Raw genomic sequence first — 23,902 nt, forward strand, 5'->3', positions numbered from 1 at the left:
GAACCCCCTGGCTTTGAGACAGAGAAAATGAAAAAGTCTCGCATAAAAGATCCCCCAACGTAACTCGTCAGAGAAGAACATCAATTCCTCTTCAAAGCGGGTACAGGCCGTATTCCAGCTCTGATGACATCACACAAATAGGTGAACAGTTTCACCAGTTCGACCCACGTAATGAAAACACACGTCAAAGTCATGCGATATGTTTGTGTTTCACAGTTACGAAATGTCCGCATCCATATCATACTGCACCTCCGATGACGCAGGCGATGACTGCGCATAGCTAGGTTAACAGATTTATATGCTCAACCTGCGGAATGCAAGCGCCTATCAGTCATGTGATAATGCGATAAGTCGGGGTTTGGTAGTTAAGAATATCCGCCACTGCAACGTAACAGTAAGCGCAATTTGCTGCCATTGGGACTAGTTTGATTAGATTAAGAATGGCAGCTTATCCCCATGAGGACATGACTTTACATTAACTTTTAGTTGTTGCTATTAATATAGCAGACGTTTAATAACTCAGGCCAAAAACGATCCAATCATTACAATTGTTTTACTTATCAACGTACATAATAATATTATTAATAACATTTTTTTAATGTCCCACTAACTACTTTCAGTGTTTTTGGAGACTGCAAACAAATCATACCATGCATTAAAAACAGATACAATGAACGTACAAAATTAAACATTATGATAATAAAACACATTACGTCCATACCTTTAGATATCCATAAATATGACAAGCTTTCCTGTTATTGTTTTTCATCGTGACACTATCAGGACACTTAGACATAGCATACCTAACCGAAGCAATGCAGTCTATCTCAATTACAAATCTGTAGGTAAATCCTGATGTGATAAGTGTAGAGAACAAGAATGAGATATACTTAAAAATATAGGTCTGGCTTTCAACAGTTGTAGTTAACCAAAGAATGCTTCCAGTCGCTACACTATGTGGTCAAAAGTATTCGGACACCCCCCAAAACATACGTTTTTCATCTTAGGTGCATTGTGCTGCCACCTACTGCCAGGTATTCCATATCAGCGACCTCAGTAGTCATTAGACATTGTGAGAGCAGAATGGGGCGCTCCGCAGAACTCACGGACATCGAACGTGGTCAGGTGATTGGGTGTCACTTGTGTCAGAAGTCTGTATGCGAGATTTCCACACTCCTAAACATCCCTAGGTCCACTGTTTCTGATGTGATAGTGAAGTGGAGAAGGGACATGTACAGCACGAAAGCGTACAGGCCAACCTCGTCTGTTCATTGACAGAGACAGTCGACAGTTGAAGAGGGTTGTCAAGTGTAATAGGCAGGCATCTATCCAGACCATCACACAGGAATTCCAAACTGCATCAGGATCCACTCCAAGTACTATGACAGTTTGGCGGGAGGTGAGAAAACTTGGATTTCATGGTCGAGCGGCTGCCCATAAGCCCTACATCACGCAGGTCAATGCCAAACGACGCCTCGCTTGGTGTAAGGAGCATGAACATTGGACGACTGAACAGTGGAAAAACATGTGGAGTGACGAATCATGGTACACAATGTGGCGATCCGATGGCAGGATGTGGGTATGGCGAATGCCCGATGAACGTCATCTGCCAGCCTGTGTAGTGCCAACAGTAAAATTCGAAGGCGGTGGTGTTATGGTGATCGTGCTTTTCATGGAGGGAGCTTGCACCCCTTGTTGATTTGCATGGCACTATCACAGCACAGGCCTACATTAATATTTTAAGCACCTTCTTGCTTCCCACTGTTGAAGAGCACTTCGGGGATGGCAATTGCACCTTTCAACATGATCAAGCACCTGTTCATAATGCACGGCCTGTGGCGGAGTGGTTACACGACAATAACATCCCTGTAATGGACTGGCCTGCACAGAGTTCTGACCTGAATCCTATACAACACCTTTGGCAAATTTTGGAACACCGATTTCGTGCCAGGCCCCACGGACCGACATCACTACCTCTCCTCAGTGCAGCACTCCGTGAAGAATGGGCTGCCATTCCCCAAGCAACCTTCCAGCACCCGACTGAACGTATGCCTGCGAGAGTGGAAGCTGTCACCAAGGCTAAGGGTGGGCCAACACCATACTGAATTCCAGCATTACCAATGGAGGGCGCCACGAACTTGTACGTCATGTTCAGCCAGGTGTCCGGATACTTTTGATCACATAGTATATGTATTACATTCGGAGAAGTAAAACTCAAAACATTCGCACCATCTCTGGAAACCATCTGTGAATACATTATCACTATTTGGACTCTAATCAGGAATAAAGCCATGTCAAAAAAAAAGCCAGGATCTCTAATACTTTCAATAGCAGTGAAGATGTCATTTGGGATGATGACATTGCCAGTAGCAGGGAAGATGGCAGCACAGAAGACTAACTGAAATGAAAGCAGTGGTTAGGTTTGCTGTATGATACGCCTACTACTCAACGGACACAGAGAAATGACTGGCATTAAGTTCCTTTTAATTAATATTGCATAATAATATAAATAAGACTTATGTCCACTCCTTACCCCATTTCTGTACAGGGTCAGATATGAAGTAAAATGCATCCTCGTGGCAAGTTTTTAAGACTGGATACCCTTCCTAACAACAACCTCAGAGGAGTTAATGAGATGAAATGAATGACATAAGAGTGAATAAAACTGATCGATTATATTGACAGTATATGAAGGCCTGCATGTCGTGTGGGGTCCGGTACACAAGCTGGCTATCTCCAAATCAGGTCTCAGAAGTTTTTGAACCTAGTGGGCGAATTATACCATGTCCAAAGAAGGAACTTAGAAGCTAAAATTACAGGTTTTTGCAATTCGTAAGTAATTATTGAATGAAAATATTTGCCAAACGCTTTGGATCTTTTTCCATGATAGCCATGTTTATGTCAGTACATCCCATCAACTTCTTGAAGGTCAGCCATGATGAAACTGACATCACTAGCCAAGATCTGACATTTAGATTTGCATAAAAAACAAGTTAAGCACACCATGGGTTACAAAAGAAAATGATCACATCACATAATGTATACTGATATAAATTCACCCTAGAAATCACAATGAACCATAAAAATACTGGAAATTAAAAACAAAGGAAGAAAACATCAAAGACAGCTTCGATACCCCTTGAGCACCTGATCATTATGGAGCAATTTTTCCCTGTTTACGAACACAGGTGCATGTTTAGGAATCAGAAAAGCATGTACGAACGATATGAAACGATACATGAAGCAGCAATGAGGAGAAATCGATCCTTTGTGCTTGCCAGTGACCCACCAACCCACTCAAAGAAGTGTTCTTACTCACACAAAAAAATTAAAACTGAGGTTACATTACATTGCAAGTTCACACAATAACAATAACAGGAAGTATTGCGTTCAAATGGTGCTCTCAGATTAATACAGAAGGTTATGTTGGTATCCACTGCAAGTACTATCGGCATCGTCTACGAGGTCAGCCAGCATTGATTTGAAAGCACTCGTGACGTTAGTTTCATCACACTTTGATACACAAACACCTAAAGCAACGCATTTAAATCCACTTTGAATGTAGGAAGTATTCCTTAATTAGCTACCTACACTATACTGCACAATGTGCATAAACAATCCATCAATTAAACTTGAATTGATGGTAATGGAACCGCTACCATGACCATGTGGTAATGGCTGTAGGTAACCTCCATCTTCGATCCACACATGCATACAATAAGTACCAACCTAACGAACGTAACCACTTGGCAATTCGCTTCAACCCGAACAGCACTACTTACCTGTTTTTTTTGTTTTTTTTTTAACAAAAGTAAATCATATGATTACCTTTCCAGAATATTTTTACTTTAAAATTTCACAATGTTTATACGCCATGGTTATGCATTTTTTAAATCATCCATTACGAGCCACAGATGTGCAGATTTAGATGAATCCAAACTCATAAGGACTGCGGGTGTTACGCCCCCTTCCTTCCGTGAGGAAAGGTTGGCAGCCCTGGCTTACATCACATTCTCTCAGGTGTACCACATGTGCTGTCTATAGAGGAACAGGGGGTGGTGTGACATTTCTCCTGTCCACAGTGAAATGTTAATTAAATTAGTCGCGCATGCGCAGTAGCAAAAATTCGAGGACGTAGTTTTTGGATATTAATTCCCTGTCTCTAACACCCTATAACGTCTTTACCCCTCAGTGACCAAGTAAACACTGGCCGTCATGTGCTTTCCTGGTCATAAATAGTATACTCCTCAATGTTGAATGTCAGGTAATAGTACAAAAAACCAGTATTTTTACACCTCTACCCCTTCCTTGTACCCTAATGAATATACCTAATAGCATTTGACAGCGCATTTGACAGCACCTACAAGCAAACTGGAGATGGTCTTCTTGTGTACCGCAACTGTCATGTGTTAACCATTTCTTTATTATTTTACTTTAGAAATACTGCCTTCCAACGAAGATAGCCAGTAACGACTCAACACAATCAAATTTGTTAAAGAATAATGTAGAATACATACACGTACTATGAATAGTTCTTTATACCCAGAAGTCATGTATTCACTGCACAAAATTGGAGGCTGTCACATCGTCCCTTTGCGAGAAAAGTGACTAGTCAAAATAAGCAATTTTTCAGGAGAGCAGAAATAAGATTTTTTTTTTTTTGCTAGGGGCTTTACGTCGCACCGACACAGATAGGTCTTATTGCGACGATGGGATCGGAAAGGCCTAGGGGTTGGAAGGAAGCGGCCGTGGCCTTAAGGTACAGCCCCAGCATTTGCCTGGTGTGAAAATGGGAAACCACGGAAAACCATCTTCAGGGCTGCCGATAGTGGGGTTCGAACCTACTATCTCCCGAATACTGGATACTGGCCGCAATTAAGCGACTGCAGCTATCGAGCTCGGTGAAATAAGATTTAGACAAATAACAATGTACTTATAACTTTCATACCAAACATAGCAGTATTTCTAAATTTTACAGAGAACTTAAAATCATATCACACATGAAATCCATGCTGTTAATTCTTCTTGGGATATTTTCAATACTTTGATACACAAAAATGAAATTTATTGTTTTGACTTATGTCGTTTTTCCCGAAAATTATGTCGCTGATCAGTGAAGGAAAATTTCAGGTATTTAAATTTACAACAGGGATTTAACTGAATATTTTATTTGAAATGCACTAGAACAGTACAATATTGTGACACTGAAGTTGTGATGTGCCTACCTCCCTTCACAAAATAATGAAGCGTACATTATCGTAGCTATGCAATAATGAACAGTCATTATAATTATGAACACAAAGAATAATAACTGTGTTCAAAGTCCACAATACTTATACACTATAAAATAGGAACAAAAACAATACTTCTTTTGCATTATTAAGAAGCTATCACACAATGGACTAACATTGAGTATTTAGATACCTACACGATAAAGATCCACTCTATTACTGTTAAATATGGGGAAAAAAATACTGTAAGTCCCGGTTTCATCAACACGTTAGTACTTAACAAGGTGTTAAATCATTTTAACATTCAATTTAGAAAATTTGCCATGTTAAATGGCTAACATTAGAGTTTATCAACCTGTTCCAAAATGGCTGCTGTGAATCTCCCCTTCGATGCGGAATTTTTTATTTAGATCTTTTACACAATAATCCTGATCGAAGAAGTATTCAGCGACGTAATTACTTCAAACATTTGAGTGATGCAGAATTTCTTCTTAGATACAGGTTATCGAAAATAGTCGTTACTAAGGTTGTTGGCGAAATTCGAGTGAGGTTGGAATATCCTACGAAGAGAAACTTACCTCTTTCTCCAATGCTGCAGGTAGTGATAACATTACAATTTTTTGCTACTGGTTCTTTTCACGTAATGGTCAGAGACAATGCTGGAATTCCTAAAGCCACTGTTAGTAGAGTTGTCTGTTGAGTGTCTGCAGCAATATCATCCATGAGGAGGTATGTAACATTCCCTTCAGTAGAAGGAGGTCAGCAAATTATCCGTGACTTCTATGAAATAAGCCGTTCCCCTGGTATTCTAGGTGTAATAGATTGCGCACATGTAAGAATCCAATCACCTGGAGGCAATAGGGCCGAAATATACCATAATCGGAAGGGATATTTCTCAGATAATGTTCAGGTGATTAGTGATCCTAACCTCCAAATTGGGGATATAGTTGTTAGGTGGCCTGGTTCTGTATACGACAGTACAATATTTAGTAACTCCCATATCAGAGCACAGTTTGAAGTGGGGACAATTAACAAAGGGATTTTGTTAGGTGATAGTGGTTGGAGTTGGAGTATAGGGGCAACCTCCTGTTTTGAACCTCTCCAATCGTCGTTCTCCCTTTGCTTTCTTCGCCAATCTTTTAATATAATACTGGCGCAGTTGTTTTGCAGTTCGGGAGGTTACGTTGGGATTAGAATTGAAACCCTCGCGGACTTTCTCCCACGCCCCGCCCTTTTTTTAAATCGTCAAGTCATCCGTGCGCTTGCACTCAACTTTCTATATTTACTAACTAATTCAATTAACAACTCCTTTTCGAAGGAGGAAAAATTAGAACCACGACTTTGTTTCACTTCACGCGCCATATCTAACAGCTGTATTGAAACAAAAGCGCATCGGAGCGTGCTGTAAAACAGCATGTTCGTACCACTGCCTCCTTAATTCGTACCAGTTCTCAATGTTGGGAGAGTTGACAGTCGATTAGTTAACATTTCACAGGAAAAGGTTGATGAAACGCAAGAAACCTAACAAGATGTTAAATTTTTAACCAGTATTAACTACTTCTTAGTATATAACATGTGTTGTTGAAACCGGCACTAAAGGTATTGTAATGTAATTAGAAATAAACATAGTTACAAAATAAACTTGCCCAGTATTACACTATTCTCCCTATTTTATTGCGTCAAACAGGAAATCTTCTATCATTTCTTCATTTAGATTATTGTTGCCTTCTATAAAACCACTTGAAGTCTCTGACGTACTAGCAAAAGTAATTCTGAAAGTATGAAGTTAACACCTGGGAACTTACAATTCAATCTTGATACAACTTCTAGTTGAACAACAATTAGAACATTCATAATGATTCGTAAAATGTAGAACAACATTTTGCGATCTTTCTTTCTCAGCAAGTCCAGCAAATGTGCTTTCTTCCTTTCAGCTATGGGAAGCCATTGAATGTATAGTTGCTTGGGACTGATGTTTGAGCATTGGTTTACAAGTGCTTGTGTTTGCCCTTCAGACCACCTTGTTCTTGTAACTTCCTCTGGTTTCTCAGGCTGGACCTTAATCATCTTGAAAGGGCGACTCTCTTGATATGAAAGTTTGTACTTCAGAGTGAAATGCGTTCTTTCTCCACTTTTATTACTTTGATGTCATTCATTTTCAGTGTTCTGAAAGTTAGTTCCTATATGAAAGCTGAGTTGCTTCAAGTCAAAAAAAGTCACTGTGGCTCAGTTCATACACTTTGTGGATTGCCATTCTTCTTTGCTGTGCAGATTAACAAAATGTAGTGGCTAGGGTGATATGTGGGTCCTGATTTCAAAGATTTCTTTGTCTTTGTATAACGGAATGCACATTATCTACCTCATTCTGGCTATGGCCTTTGATTAAGAACTTCACCAGATAGTTTAGCACAGCATAAACATGGAGTTATACTTTTTTCCTGCTGCCCACAAAAAATTATCAGGGTAAAATACTATTTCAATGTCACACTGCATTCCACATTTTCTCTTTGATGAATTTAAGTACATGAGAACCAATTTCAGAGGAACCATGATTACCTTCCCCTTCATGCCAAACGTAGCAAGACATTGAATCATTGTTCAACTCACAGATTGTGAAATTAAAAATATTTAGTTTAGAATTAACGTAAAAAAGTGACAATTCACCTTTTGGACAAGAAAGCACAGCCTGCAAGTCATAACACACAACAATGAACTTGTCATTAACCCGTTTCTTATCTTTACCTTTCTCTGTGCGTGATAAATCTTTCTTAATAATGTGACTTTCATATTCCTCCTTCAGTTCCTCTTTATCAGCACCTTCAGCAGTATTGAATGATTGGCAAAGCTCACACTGGTCTTTTTTCAGTGTGAAAAATGCAATATTAAATGCCTGAGTAAATATTTGTGATCGGGCATTCATTTCCGCCTGGAGGACTTTTACACCCACTAACATAATCACTGTACAAGTCACTTGTCGATTTCCCTACATCTATGTAGTGGTGCGATGATTTAGCTTTCACATAATGAGCCTCAACTTTCAGTATTGACTGAATATGCCTACGAAAACCTTCTTTTATACTTTCATCAACTCTCTTGTGATTGTTGTGCTTTCCACAGAGATCGTCTGCCACAAATCATCCAGTCTCACCTTTCTTCTCCATAACCGTTCTTACTGGTCTGTCAGTAATACCTAAGAGTTCTTTTGAAATAATCCTTGCACACATGAGTACGTTGGCCATTGATTTTGAAGAAAAAGGCACTGTTCAGACGCCGTGTACTACCCTCCTTTTTATAATGGTAAGGGGGCTGAATGAATTGCATGTGGAGAAGCAATAAAGTCCCTTTGGCGCTGGAATATTCCCAATTCCCAATATTTAATAAAAATATCTTGTCTTGCTTCAGTACTAATTTTTGAGAAGCACTGAAGCCTACATTTCAATCCACATGGAGGTTTCGTCTCCTTCCTAGGATAGACTTTCTTTGATTTTGAAGCCGAGACATAAGACACTGAAATTTTTAAGCCTTTTTGACTCAGCTTTCAACCACGTGCTGGGCTGTGATGTTCACTTCCTTCCCTTTTTAGTCTGCTGTTCAATATCTGGATCTTCTATCATTTCTTCATTTAGATTATTGTTGCCTTCTATAAAACCACTTGAAGTCTCTGACGTACTAGCAAAGCTGTCTGCATCTAAATCTCTTTCTGTTTGTATTTTCGGTTGGCATAAAGTCGGGATCTGCATCTGAATCATTAAATGTTTCACTAAAAGAATCTGATTCACAAATTGTATTCTCAATTGTATTTTCACTTTCAGACACTTGACGGCGTTAATTATATTGTTCTGTTCGAGTATCTGGTGCCTCATTACACTTTTCAAGTGGTAACAAATGTGTCACCTACCTCTGGCATTGAGCCTGACGCTGTTGTTTTGGAGGCAGCAAAGTGAACACCTGTGCCATCTGATCTTACAACAGTCACCCTTCACATTTCTTCTCTACAGGAGCAATCTTATTTTCTGACACTGGCTGTTCCTCAGATTTTCTTTCCACCCACTTCTTGGCTAAGTTAACAATTAAGTCACTGCATGAACTCATTACAGAAACAGAAATATTGTCCCACGTAATAAACACAAACCACAAACTGCTACTTGTCTTTATGAAATAGTATACATTTGATCACAATTTGGAAAGTGTTTCAGCTTATAAGAAGGAAAATGTCACAATTCAAAAAACAAAATATTACATGAAGTCACAAGCGAAGAAATTATGTATACACAATTCAAAAATAATGACATAACTCAAAATCTGTCACTGTTCATAAGATGATATGAAGTAAACCGAGATATCTTATCATATTAACTGTCAAAACTCAATGTGTTGCTTTTTCTTGAAAGACCTCAACCCACAAATAGCCACAAATCCAAATGTGTCATTTTCTTGAATGACCTGAATACTTAAACTGTCAAAACACAAAATACGTCTTTCTTGAGAGAAGTGATCACGTAAACTGCCACAACTTAAAATGTGATGTCGTTAACAATAACCTACAGCACTTTCTTCTCCAGCTGCAGACATATTACTGAGAAGAGACGCTTTACCCGATAGATAGCATGCAAAGACAACCTAACAGAAACACAACACAAGTGCTGCCTAGCGGCAACCATCGAACTACGAATTGTGTCGATTTTATTGATAACAGAACACATCGCCCTCGTGCATCAGCACCAACATAACATTTTCCTCAAGATTTTGAGTTGTGTCACTTTTCTTCCGAAGGGACGATATGGTGGTTAAGTAAACGCGAGGACCACGAGCCCGAACTTCGCCACTACTAAAGATAAATAAATAATAAATAAAATATTAAGACCCCCCTTACCTTTTGTGGCAATAAATGTGGAAAAATGGGTCTAATACATGAGGAAATCCGGTATAAGTTTGTTATAGCATCTGCCTTCGTTCATATTTCGCAGCAAGAGCTTACATTTTGCTGACAAACTCTATATGGGTTTCTTTCATGGGGCAAGAGGAAATGTCTGGTCACAAATTGTACAGTCTGAACACAAGTTTTTAACCACTGATGGCATTTTCTTGCAACTAAACTTAAAAACAAGAAAAACTTCTGATATAACACCTCAAATATTGATGCAATAAATAAGTCTGCAACTTTCTAAATATGTAGAGGAAATATTCACAGTCACTGTAGTCTTAGTCCCATAAGAGTCATAAAAATGACCAAAGATATTCTTTTCCAATGAAATGCGCAGAATGAAATCAGAAGGCATATTAGGAAACATGCTACTGCCAGCAGTAGATTTAAATGGCTTTCCAGCACTGAAAATGGTAAACCAAAGAAAACCATCTTGAGGGCTACAGACTGTGTGGTACAAATCCATTATCTTGCAAATGAAAACTTGCAGCCTTATGCTCAGTACTTTCCACACAGATCCATATGAATAACAACATACCTCATTAGTTAATTCTGTCTGTGTTTCAGGACTAAAATCATCGCTGTTCTTCCTGTCACTGGATGGAGTGGAAGCACTGCTACTCAAACGCTTTTCAGGATTAGCCTAAAACAGAAAAGAAAGTAAGTCTCAAACCTTATGTCCCCAACAAACTCCACTCTGATACACAAATAAACAATTAGGAAAAACTTTTAAATTCTGATGCTCAAACTACAAAGCACACAATTTTTGTCAAAGACTGAGCTGTGAACGTGTGTGTGTTTTAAGATATTCAACAATTTGTGTGTTTCCACAATGATTGCCAATGTCATAAGTGTGAGTATGTGTGTATGTGATGAAGCACAACAGAAAGATTGACATTTCTGCTGTCTCATGCAACAGAGTAGCAAACTACTCTGGTGTCTTAGAATCCCTGATTAGAGCCATCAACGACTCGGACATAGCAGCAGTACGGAAAACAATCGCCATAAGACCTGCCTGAGTCAGTGCAATGTAAAACAATACCACAATAATTGTAAGCTTGCATTCCAGAGATGGTGGGTTTGAAAACCCCTCCTCTAAGGATTGGGGGCTGTAGAATACACTCATGGTATCCTCTACCTGTTCTAAGAGTTGACTAAATGGAAAAACCTACTGTCCAAGAATTTTACAAAATAAAGAAAATGGTCCCAAGCTGTCGTAAATTATTAGGTCTAGTAAACGAGAAAATAATCTTCTTGTGGGGAGTGGAAACTTTACACAGGCTACGTTTTAAGCGAAAGAAATTTGTAAACAAGCATAAAATCTTAAGTGGAAAGGCCGGATGTTATTAGGTGGCATTCTAGATATTTAACTATTCAGATCTTTCGCAGAGAACAAACGCAGATATTCTACCTCAATATCTCAAAAAGTTACCTCAACACTTTCTCAGGTTTTGATATTTTCTATGGTCCTTGGAAAATCTCTGCTTCCCCGGTACAGAATTTGAAGTTTCTAACATGTCTGGAAGTGCCTCATTAATTCATGTATTTTTTGTTTGTACATGTATCTTCCAACACATCCTCTTATTAATATAGACAGATTAGGAGGAAGGTGATGAATGTTTTCAGGACAGTCAGTACTGCAGTGCAGAGACTGCTAGCTACATGGGCTACTAGTCCGCATTTCTTCCAGGGCTTTCCTCGTGACAGTTAAGTGCAATGTTAATACTGAAGTACAATGTCACAAAAGAGAATATCCAACAGATAGCAGCCCCTATTAAGGAATCTAACCGATCAGCCTCCTAATCAATTCATACAGAATAATATTTATGACAATGACGGTTACATATTTTTGCTATGTTCTATGGCTAGCAAGCAGGTTATACCTGGTATGGTTATCTGTTTGATTTCCTGTAGTTCACTTTATTGAAATTTTAGGCATTTTCACAGTGATGTCATGGAATACAGGAGGTGCTTGACAATCTGTAAGTGTTTTAGTACGAAGTCCACTATAGCCTGGATGGTGGATTCAGATGTTTTAATCTTCCTCAAGAAGTCCAAATTTTCTTTAAGTATAATCCCTCTGGCGCCCATCATTAAACCAAACACTCCCCATTTTCGTATTTTTTTTTAAGGCCCTCACAGCATGCTTCGTGGATGGCCTTCCCTTGTCGCAGATGTTTTCTGGCTGGTGTTCATTGCCGTCAAATCCAACAGTTGGGTCAGTCACCATAGTTGCTGCTCCTTTAGTTCAGTCGAACACTATGTCAGCTCAATGTGTTTAACCGTCTTCAGGGATGCATCAGACTTCGTGGTGATGATGATGATGCTTGGTGTTTAAAGGGGCCTAACATCTAGGTCATTGGACCCTAATGGTACAACATGAGACGAAATGTACTGAAAAATTGAAAGTCCAAAATAATCCATTGATCAGAATTCAAAACGCGAGGACGAAGAATGAATGGATGGAAATGAATTTAAAACAATCAGTGGATCCGACCCGCAATGCCTCACATTCACAGAAACTGGCGTAAAACAAAAGTATTACTGACCAAGGGACTGCTTCTATAGCATATTACCGAATCGATGATGCTTGCAGTCTAAAGAGGTCCAAAATTCAAGTCATCCGCCCGTCGTAATGGTACTTATTGCTAGGAAAGTAGAACCATGGTATTTGTCATGTTGTGGTACTAATTAAAAGTAGCGTAGACTCATGGTATTCCACACATTATGGTACTACTCACAGGTAATAAAATTCGCACATGTAATACAGACCTATGGTGTTTCGCACATTGCGGCGCCATTTACAGGCAACGCAAACCTATGGTGTTCATCACGGAAGTGCACTAACCACAGGGACTCTTACTATCCTGTGGTGTTCCTCATAGAGTGGTTACTAATCACAGCCAAGCCAGAATCATGGTGTTTCCCACCCATGGTGTCGCTCATATAGTGGTACTAATCACAGGTACTGTAAAAGCCGGAAGCGCACTCTGTTGCTACTAATCACAAACCTTTTTGTACCTAACACAGTGGTACCACGCGCAAGTAGAAGCAACCCATGGTGTTCCTTGCGTGGTGGTACTAATTACAAGTAGTCTCATGGTTCTAATTCGATCATCCCTTGTTTGCCCCTTACAACAGGCAGGAGATACCATGGGTGTATTTGTCGTCTGCATCCCCCACCCACAGGGGGTACATCAGACTTCTTCATAGACTGAGATGACGTCTACGAAGGCTTCACGCGATCATAGAACGCACTGCATTGTGGCGGTTCATTCTCATTAGCTCTCCCTTGGGACAGAACCCTAATACATGAGAAATGGTTTCGAACTTCTTACATCTTCTGCAATGGAATGTATTAAGGTTCCTTCCATGAAGAGTTTGAACAGGGATGACATTGCAACTCATTTCAATGGCTTCCATCCGTTGCCCACAACATTCATTTCTTGTTGCATACCCACGAGTCTCCTTTCTTCCAATGATAAACGTTCTCAGTTTTCTTTAGATGGCAGGAAGGTCAAGTTCTTGAAAGGATCTTCACGAAGCAATTTTTGGATAGATTTAGCATTACAGTTACATGATGTTCAGTTTGCTCTTCGGTGAGCGTCAAGTGCTGGAGACTGATTAATTTTGGTTTGAAACGCTCTGGTCACAGCCAGCCTTTTGCATATCTGTGGAATGAAGGCTTTGAATTGTGCTTTAAAGATACCAAGTTCTCTCAGGCTCTGTGTTGCACAGATCACAGCATCTAGGGCATATGTTGGTAAACCAATAATTTCTTTCACAGAGCTCTTTATGACTTATCAATGTCACAGATTTTGCTGTAAGGCTTTTAAGAGGTGCATACTGGAATGGACGGTATACCAGCTGTGGCCAAACATACTGGTTGTGTATAACTTCTGACAGGAATGGGCAGGGGAGAGCTAACTAGTTTGTTTAAATTTTTCGTGAGGAGTTCTATGACAATAGAGGGATTGAATTTAATTTTGTCTTGAAAAGTTATGCCAAAGTATTTTATGGCCTCATCTGATGAAATGCACGTAATTTTGTTTCAGTCTCGAGTAGTGAGAGCAGCAGGACTCTGCTGACACAGATAGAAATAGCTTTACTTTTAATAACATTTGTTTTGTGCCCAATATTTTGTTAGGGAAATTGTAGCCAGACCTGCAATGTGCTCAGTGGAAACTATTCTTGCATAGGTCACATCATCTGCAAATGCAAGTACTGTTAAATTTTCTTTATCTGGGAGTAGTGTGTATCCATATTCTTGGGAAATTTCTTTCTCACTTCTCCTGGAGCATAGTAGATTGCTAAATTGAACAGTATAGAAGGAAGAGGAGCACCTTGCTCCATGCCTTTCTTAATAAGGATAGTACCTATCCTGGTTGCCTTATCTATATGCTGGTTGAATTATCGGTTAGGGTACACAAGCAGACCATCGCCAGTTCACTTGTAGGCACCGTCAAATAATAATAGATATATTCACTAGGGTACAAGGAAGGAGTAGAGGTGTGAAAATACTGCGTTTTTGTACTTTATTACCTGCCATATCAACTAACTGCCATGAATTGATCCTACAACCCTGGCCATAGGAGGCAGGCACAAAACTACATTAAGCACTTGCTATATTAGAGTTGTCTACCCCTCATATCTTTTTCCAGGCCTTTTCCCCATTTACTTTGGGTTGGCAGTAGATGTGGATTAATCCGAGTTTTATAGTCGGATGCCCCCCCCCCCTTATTTTTTACAATTGGCTTTACGTCGCACCAACACAGACAGGTCTTATGGCGACGAAAGGATAGGAAAGGGCAAGGAGTGGGCAGGAAGCGGCCATGGCCTTAAGGTATAGCCCAAGCATTTGCCTGGTGTGAAGATGGGAAACAACGGAAAGCCATCTTCAGAGCTGCCAACAGTGGGGTTTGAACCCACTATCTCCCTGATGCAAGTTCACAGCCGCGCGCCCCTAACCGCACGGCCAACTCACCCGGTAATGCCCTTACTTATGCCAACCCTATGCAGAAGGTTCTATTCAGTACTGAGTGTTTCTGAAGTGGTCAGTAATGTGTTGTATGTATATGAAGACACGGCAAACACAGCACCAGACACACAGGAATTAACCAGACATGGTTAAAATCCCTAGCTCAGTTGGGAAATGCTATTTTTTTTTTCTATTTTGCTTTATGTCGCACCGACACAGATAGGTCTTATGGCAACGATGGGACAGGGAAGGCCTGGGAACAGGAAGGAAGCGGCCGTGGCCTTAAGGTACAGCCCCAGCATTTGCCTGGTGTGAAAATGGGAAACAACGGAAAACCATCTTCAGGGCTGCCGACAGTGGGATTCGAACCCACTATCTCCCGGATGCGAGCTCACAGCTGCATGCTCCTAACCACATGGCCAACTCGCCCGGTAGTTGGGAATTGAATCCTGATGCAAAGGCTACAATGTGGGCTATTAAACCTAGAAATTGGACTCGTCCGTCCGAATAGCCACATATAAAAACTCTGTTCTCCATTCTTCATCCTTTGTATTCTCAAATGTCAAAGAGAAGATTCATTTGCCTCTTTTGACGACTTTAGGGACACTGATCGTTCACCGATCAATTTTTCTTGTCTCAGTCTTCCAAATCATCTTACATTAAATTCAGCCCATGTTCCACAATGTTTTTACAGGCTGGGACTTGGGACAAATGGTCCCATGTGTACAGGTAGATGAATGAGTGTACAGTGTGCTTAGACCAAGGTGCCTCACAACTTCATATACTACTCCCAAAATAGCCCACGGCTCAATTATTAAAAACAGTCTTGTCTACAATAATTTCATCTCAAGACTTTGCAGAAAGGAAGGAGGGAAGGAAATTGTCCGTAGCTTAAAAAAAAATGGGTCAAATGTCAGTAAATTACAACCAAAACTATTATTTAGAATGGAAATTTCAAAGTTTCAATTAGACTGGGGCTAGTATGATTTTCTTCTCTCATTTGTCATCGCATACTGACAGAAGAGAAATCAAAACAAAATCTCCCAGATTTTTGATATTATAGAACATCATGTTATTTACAAATGAAATTCTTCTCAGTAACTTGCTCGACTTACTGGTGAACACCTTATCCTCCACCACAATAACACGCAGTTGCTTACACGTGGCAGATGCCGCCCACCCTCATCGGAGGTTCTGCCTTACAAGTAGAGAGGGTCGATATATCACAGCCTGTTACTTTGTCACAGATATATTTCTGTCACTGATATATCAGATATGCTGTAACGGAAGTATCTGTGACAAAATATCGTTCAAGTTGTGTACTTGGATCACGCTCACAGGGCTATGTTATCTCCTGTAGCTCAAGGTCTATATCCATTTTTCATTTACCAATTAGTTGCCTACGGCGATATTAAAGGTGTTAAATCATACATTCTATCGTTGTGAGCACAGCAGAAAGAATACCTGTCTACCAACTCTATATGTCAATAGCTAGCTCATGTTTCATATGTAGCACAAATCAAACAGATTAGTCCTCAGCTGGCAAATGAGGCATGTCTGAATACATATTTTTTCAGAAGTACTTCACCGATTTTCAAAATAATCACGGTGCTGAATTTGTAATGTTTGCAGATTTAAGGCTAGGCGTACAAAATAGTGTAGTACCATTTAAAAAATGTGAAGTTAGTACCATGATCCCAGAAAATATTAACGTCATGACATAGTAATTTAATATTAAGAATTTCATTATGGTCCGTATTGAATCGAGATTTACAGTGCTTATTGAAGATAAAAGGTTTCCACCTATTCAATACCATGACAGTGATTCAATTAAGACATCACATTTATTATAAACATTATGGTGTACATTATGGTACCGGTTTCGGCATCTCGCGTGCCATCATCAGCCATTGAGAAAATAATTGCAAGGTATGTTGGAAGAATATATAAAAAACTATTAGTACAATATAAAATATATACAGAGCATACTAGTCTGATTGGCGAGTCTTACATTTTTATATATATATATATATACACACACACACATTAAAATATATGTGACTAAGTAACGAAGACCAATTAATCTTTAGAAAGTTAAATATGTCTTAAAACACAATATCTTGTATGTCAAAAAATCTGTTAATAGTTTAAAATGTCTGTAATTGGCCTAGAAAAGTACGAGGATTTCTGTATAAAATTTATCATCAGTCCTTCAATAACATCAGACGTGTTGAATACATAATTTCTAGAACATTGTTCTTTGGTTGGGTGCGAGTTATACGTATTTATGTAAAAACAGTCCCTCACAATTAATTTGCCTGGTGTGAAAATGGGAAACCACGGAAAACCATTTTCAGGGCTGCCGACAGTGGGGTTCGAACCTACTATCTCCCGAATACTGGATACTGGCCGCACTTAAGCGACTGCAACTATCGAGCTCGGTCATTTTATTTTTAAACCTACATTAAGTACTGTATATAATTGGTATCCCGGAGACAGGTGGTGGTGGTGGTGGTGGTGGTGGTAGTAGTGGGGGGTGATTATTGTTTTAAGAGGAAGTACAACTATTGTCGTGGCCACCAAATTGGACGGGTGAGGAAAATTGTGCTGTCGTCAGATATGGGAACGGCGAAGCGACAGACTTGCTCATTCAGGACAAATATTTCAGATTCCCTATGGGAATCAACATCTATATCATCTGATGGCCAAGCAGGCATCAATTTTTAGTGATGAGACAAAGTCTCTTAGTGCATTGGCACTGCCGGTGGCTCCAGTTAGCCTACGCAGTGGCCTCCACGGTATGCACTAGTCAGCGTATTGGTAGGTGTGCTAGGTACCAACTGAGGAGCCCACCCTAGCACACGAGGGCGAAACGCTGGCAACCAAGAATGAGCTAGCTGGAAAATTTATAATGTCCAATAACGGACCATTTATATTGGTATTATAAACTTGCTCATTCAGGACAAATATTTCAGATTCCCTATGGGAATCAACATCTATATCATCTGATGGCCAAGCAGGCATCAATTTTTAGTGATGAGACAAAGTCTCTTAGTGCATTGGCACTGCCGGTGGCTCCAGTTAGCCTACGCAGTGGCCTCCACGGTATGCACTAGCCAGCGTATTGGTAGGTGTGCTAGGTACCAACTGAGGAGCCCACCCTAGCACACGAGGGCGAAACGCTGGCAACCAAGAATGAGCTAGCTGGAAAATTTATAATGTCCAATAACGGACCATTTATATTGGTATTATAAATTTGCTCATTCAGGACAAATATTTCAGATTCCCTATGGGAATCAACATCTATATCATCTGATGGCCAAGCAGGCATCAATTTTTAGTGATGAGACAAAGTCTCTTAGTGCATTGGCACTGCCGGTGGCTCCAGTTAGCCTACGCAGTGGCCTCCACGGTATGCACTAGCCAGCGTATTGGTAGGTGTGCTAGGTACCAACTGATGAGCCCACCCTAGCACACGAGGGCGAAACGCTGGCAACCAAGAATGAGCTAGCTGGAAAATTTATAATGTCCAATAACGGACCATTTATATTGGTATTATAGATGGTCGAGAGTCGCTTACCCCTGGGCACGGATTGGCAAAGCTGATCGTGCAGTGCTGTCAAACTGAAGCCCATCTGCTCCAGGCCACCTTACCCGAGTCATTCCCTGTCAAGCAGCTGTTGAGCTCGCATCGTAAAGGCAGTTAAAGATGGATGATCAACTACCTCACTCCTCATCTTGCCTAGTACGCCTCATTTGGGCTCTGTCATTGGTTTTTGCAGTTTCCCTATAACTGCATAGCCTTTGGTGGTGCTATTTGAGGATCCAACCAGCCTCTGGGCTGATGACCTAACAGAGACACAGTGAATGTGAATTGATTTGGGCTCAAGTCAAGAGAGAAGTGGCAGAGAGGAACAAGACATTCAAAATGAAGGGCGTAGAAAAACTCACGTCAGAAGCCATCGACTGTGCGACTGCTGCAGATTGGGAAAAGTGCTTCAATCGCACGGAAGATGTTCAAACAGACGATTGGGCCAAGGAAATAGTAAGGGACGAAAGAAAGGAGCCGCTCATCATCAGTGTAAAAGACGACTCGACAGATAGTGAGATGAGTGATGACAGTGACAGACTGCCTTGAAGCCAGAAACCGATTCTTACATCATTGTAAATTAATGTAAACTTATTCTTTAAAGTAGATCTTTTCCTATATTACTTGGTACAATATACAGTATTCACATATTTATAATGTAATAAAACTGATACGGAATAATATGTAATCCGAAAGTATTTACGGGGTCCTGCAGCCTGTGTTGGTGCGCGCGCCCCGAACTGCCTCAGCTAGCGACATTTACACGATCGCTTTCCGGGCCATTTTCCAGGAAAATTACAAGACTCGCGGAAATATGTTTCAGATAAAAAATATAAGTCAGGCGATTTTTTACATTTTTCCCGCAGACAAAATTTTATTGGCTGAAGAAATAAAAACTTGGCCGCTTACTGAAATTTTCAATACATGATTCTACGGATTTAAACTTACTCGTTCAAGATTTTATTTTTCATAATTATTAAAAGTGGTTTATATGGAAAATAGTTATACCACTGGAATCAGCAGTCTTTTCTGTAGCTTGTAGTATAATTTGTCTTGAAACATTGCATGAAGTAACATCAGAAGCTTGAGAGAGAACAACTTGCCTCGCACTCCAAAATGATGCGTTCAGTTAGACATTTCTTCACCAGTTGCTACACAACCTTGGCAACAGCTTAATTTCTCCGACCCGCCTAATTTCGTGGCCGCGACAATAGGCAACTATCCTCTATATAACAGAGATAAAAAAAATGGAAGGGATCCAGCATTTCGAAAAATGAAGGCATCGGCCAAAGAAAGACAAGGACCACGAAGGGCGTGAAAATGAAAGACTCCCTAGGCCTCGAGTGCTCTAATACCATCGGGGTCAGAAAAGAACAAGACTTGACCAAGGGAGGTCGGATGGGATACACAAAAGTGAGGAGCCTATACAAGTGGAAGCAACGCCAGGACTCAGCTCAAGGTCCCGTGGTTGTCAACACGCTCCCAAGTTGAGAGCCCCTGGAGCCCCTTTCAGTCGCCTCTTACAACAGGCAGGGGTTACTGTGAGTGGTTTTCTACTGCCCCCACCCACAGGGGTATCCCGGACACAAGACACAGGTAATCACATTCTGCTTGATAAATTATTACGCACCATATTAACCTTTTTCCTATGCATTATTAAAATTTCAAATTATAAATGTTAATATTTTTCCCACTTCTAACGTCCCGAATTTTCAGAAAAATACTACCCGACTGTCATATCAACTAGATGTATTTCCATACTGGGCGCCCGAGACCAAAGAGTGACCGTGACGATAATCATATGCTTGTGCTACCTGTAAATGAATTACAGATGTCGTTTTTGTATCGCAGATACGCCGGTCAGAGGTATTCTGAAATATGCTTTAAGCTCATCTCTAACCTTGACCCATGACGATAACCATATGCTCGTGCTTCCTGTGACTGAATCACAGATAAAAGTCAGATATTTTTGTGTCACAGATACAGCTGTCACCGATATTCTGAAATATTGGTTAAGCTCATCTCTACTTACAAGGGCAGCACCCGGCTAGAAATAGCCACACGAAATTATTACTTAACTTATCTTATTGATAAAATAGTTCGGCGTAAGGTCTTTCCCAACAAACTACTACTAAAAACAAACCTGAACCCTTTCCACCTGTTATAAATTTCAGGGATTAATGCTTCAAGAAACAATTTCCTTCTATCTTAAAAATATTAGTAACAAAAAATGATCATTTTACTAAAAATATTTGTTCTTTAACACAATTTGGTTAGGTGTAAAATCATACATCAAATTCTCTCACTGGCTTCCTAAGAGGTGTATAACTGTTCTCAGGCTGTGTGCATGCATTTCCAATAATGTTAGTACATACATCAAGCACTACAATTCTCTCCAATTTCCAGATCAAGGGCATCCAACAATGTACTTAAGAGCCATTTGATGAATGCTATCCCATGAGAGAAAGCTACCAGTACATTTAGAAGCAAACTATACTAAAAAAATGTTTAATTACTGCATCTTATATGGATCTACCATAATGCCACCAGTCAGTCTCTAAAATACACCTTCACTCTCCCAAAAGTTAGTCTAATATTTTACTGCCACCAGTCTTCATTGTATGCGTAACTGCAACTTTGGAAGTGCACTATCAATACATTTAAATAGGTTGCTTTTGCAAAAATATTGGCATTTTGCAAAATAAAACAAATCCATTAATACTCAACTTGTACAGTCTCCAATAGATGTTTGACAACATGTTGGCAAGCCTGAACAGAAAACTTTGTATTAAACTCCAGACTATAGCACTAGCTTACAAACTACTAAAAATCAACATCCTTACAATAAATGAGGCGTTCAGAAGGCAAGCCGACTAACTCCAAAATTTTGACAAGTGCAAGTAATAACAAGGTTGGGTAGCATCACTGAATATTTGTCAGTGGCCAAAACAACTAACTCCCCAGTTAAATGTTTTGCCGCCAGAATGCGCTATCTGCTCTGGCAAGGGAACATTTTACCAGTGGTTTCAGTGGCCTAAGTGATTAACTCCAAAGTTTTTCTTTTATTGAGAAAAAAAAAAAAAAAAAGCAAAAACTTGTAGCCACATCTATTCTCCAAGGGATTGGTATGATATTCTTGGCTGCAGGAAAACAAATATATCCTCACAGAAATGAACCATGAAAACTTGTATTCAATGGAAAACTTAGAAAAGCATCACCAACAGGAAACAAAGTGTCAAAGGTGAACTATTTAACTGGCTGACAATGAGATGGATCAGGATTGAGAAGGCCGAACCATTCACTATCAAATTTAAAACTACTTTCTTCACAGAAATGCCTTTTGGATAAATTAATATCCAGAAGAAAAATGGAAACGGACGTCCTTTAGAAAGCCTAGTTAATGCTCCACAAGATCATCTTTATAGCAGAGGTGCCAACCTTTGAAGTGGGTTATCAGTAATCCCATTTCTAACTCTTGCACCTCCCCCCCCCCCCCCCCACAAAATGTTTAAGAGTTAAATACAAAGCACCCCGTTTGCCCTTTCCCGCAGCAATCTATTCTAAAGTATATCATATTACACAATAAAATTTGCTCATTACCTGTTAGTTCTGTGATAAAAAATTCTTTGTAGCTTGTTTCGCACCCAGCAGCTGCTTTTCAGTGTAGGTTTTCTTGAAACATACTCCCCACTGAGATGACATTTTCGTCTTCAGAACCATAAGCAATTCCAGTGTAGATGTACTTAACGTAGGCCTGAATTCTGAGTTTTCCTAACACTGAAAATTCTTTCTGTGGGAGAGTTACTATGAGGTACACTTAGTACTGCAAATACAACATTACTTAAGGTTTCATAGTTAATTTGTGCACTTTCATTTTTAAGCTCTGCAATGTTGCCCCAATTCACATCAATGTTAGGTCCATGTACAATGTATTCAGGGAAAGTATCACACTGGTAAACTGCAAATTCCTCTTTCAAGTTTGTCATGTTCAGTTTCCTTGACCAAAGTTGGGAATCTTCAAACAAAATATTCAAGAGATGAATAGGAAACCTTCATTCTGAGAGAGATTTCTACAACTTTGGCACGATGAAGAAAATCATCAAGGGGAAATTTCCTGGTAATGTAACTGCAACCTGCCATATAAAACTCTGACAGAATTATGAAACATCTCTTCATCACGGTCATTATCTTTCAAGTACGCCCTAGCATTTGCTCCAATTACCAAGCCCTAATTGGCTTTCTGGTATTTCCTCCTCTTGAATTCAACACTCAAAAGGGAGGTAGATTCTGACTGAAGAGAACATGGCTGAAAAAATCTGACCAATAGGTCGGTTAAAAGACCAGCAAGTTTCCTCCTAAGAAGATGTATGGCTGGAGCATCTTGTTGCAAAAATATATTCAGAGAGTTAAAAACAGGAAGTGAACTCTGAAGAAAGTAGCAAAACAGTTTTGTGTGGGTCTTGTATGGAAGATTTCACAGTTTCAAACTTCTTAGTGGTCTCATTTTTATGGAGGGTCTCACTACACAACATGAGTGTCAAAGCTTCCCACTGCTCAAGAACTCTTATCAATAAACTGAAGAAGCGAGAGCCAATGGGTACTAACATATTTCAAAATTTTGTGACCCTCTGTGCCACAAACAGCCTGATAAACTTTCAACGTGTTTTGCCTTTTAGAACGCTTATCAAGATAGTAATATAACTGAACCAAAAAGTTCTTTACATTGACTGGCAATTGGGCTGCTGCTTTTTGTGCACAGATGTGTATGAGATGACATGAACAACCCAGGACAAACAGAAGAATGCCTGTCCTTCACAAATTTGGCAACACCTTTATTTGCCCCCTATCATTGTGTATGCATTGTCAGATGAAAAAGAAATGCAATTTTCCCATGGAATGGCTAAAGAAGACAATTCACTATTAATAACACACAAAATTCCCTCACCTGTATTGTCGGTACTCTCTAACAATGACAACAGAAAAGTTGATATTTGGCCTCTCTGAGCATTAAAGAAAGATACAACTATAGGATAAAGTTTAACTGCATTTGAATCCGTACTACCATCAGTAGCCAAATAAAAAGGCGTTATTTGCAAAAGTTCACTTATTTCCTTTTTTGCCTCAGATGCCGTGTATTGAACTAAAGCAGAGGTTTTAGTTCTTGCACAACCATATTTCTG

General features: G+C 39.8%; 1 protein-coding gene across 1 annotated transcript in view; it reads right to left on the minus strand.

Moving 5' to 3' along the window:
• Window positions 1–23,902, minus strand: part of LOC136864760 (Na(+)/H(+) exchange regulatory cofactor NHE-RF1) — a 103,686-nt gene that overhangs the window by 21,456 nt on the left and 58,328 nt on the right. The window contains exon 2 of the mRNA XM_067142126.2: window positions 10,694–10,798. Coding sequence (XP_066998227.1) covers window positions 10,694–10,798 — 105 coding nt within the window. The remainder of the gene's footprint in view (window positions 1–10,693; window positions 10,799–23,902) is intronic.

Source organism: Anabrus simplex, chromosome 2 (assembly GCF_040414725.1).
Source record: "Anabrus simplex isolate iqAnaSimp1 chromosome 2, ASM4041472v1, whole genome shotgun sequence".
Classification (NCBI taxonomy): domain Eukaryota; kingdom Metazoa; phylum Arthropoda; class Insecta; order Orthoptera; family Tettigoniidae; genus Anabrus; species Anabrus simplex.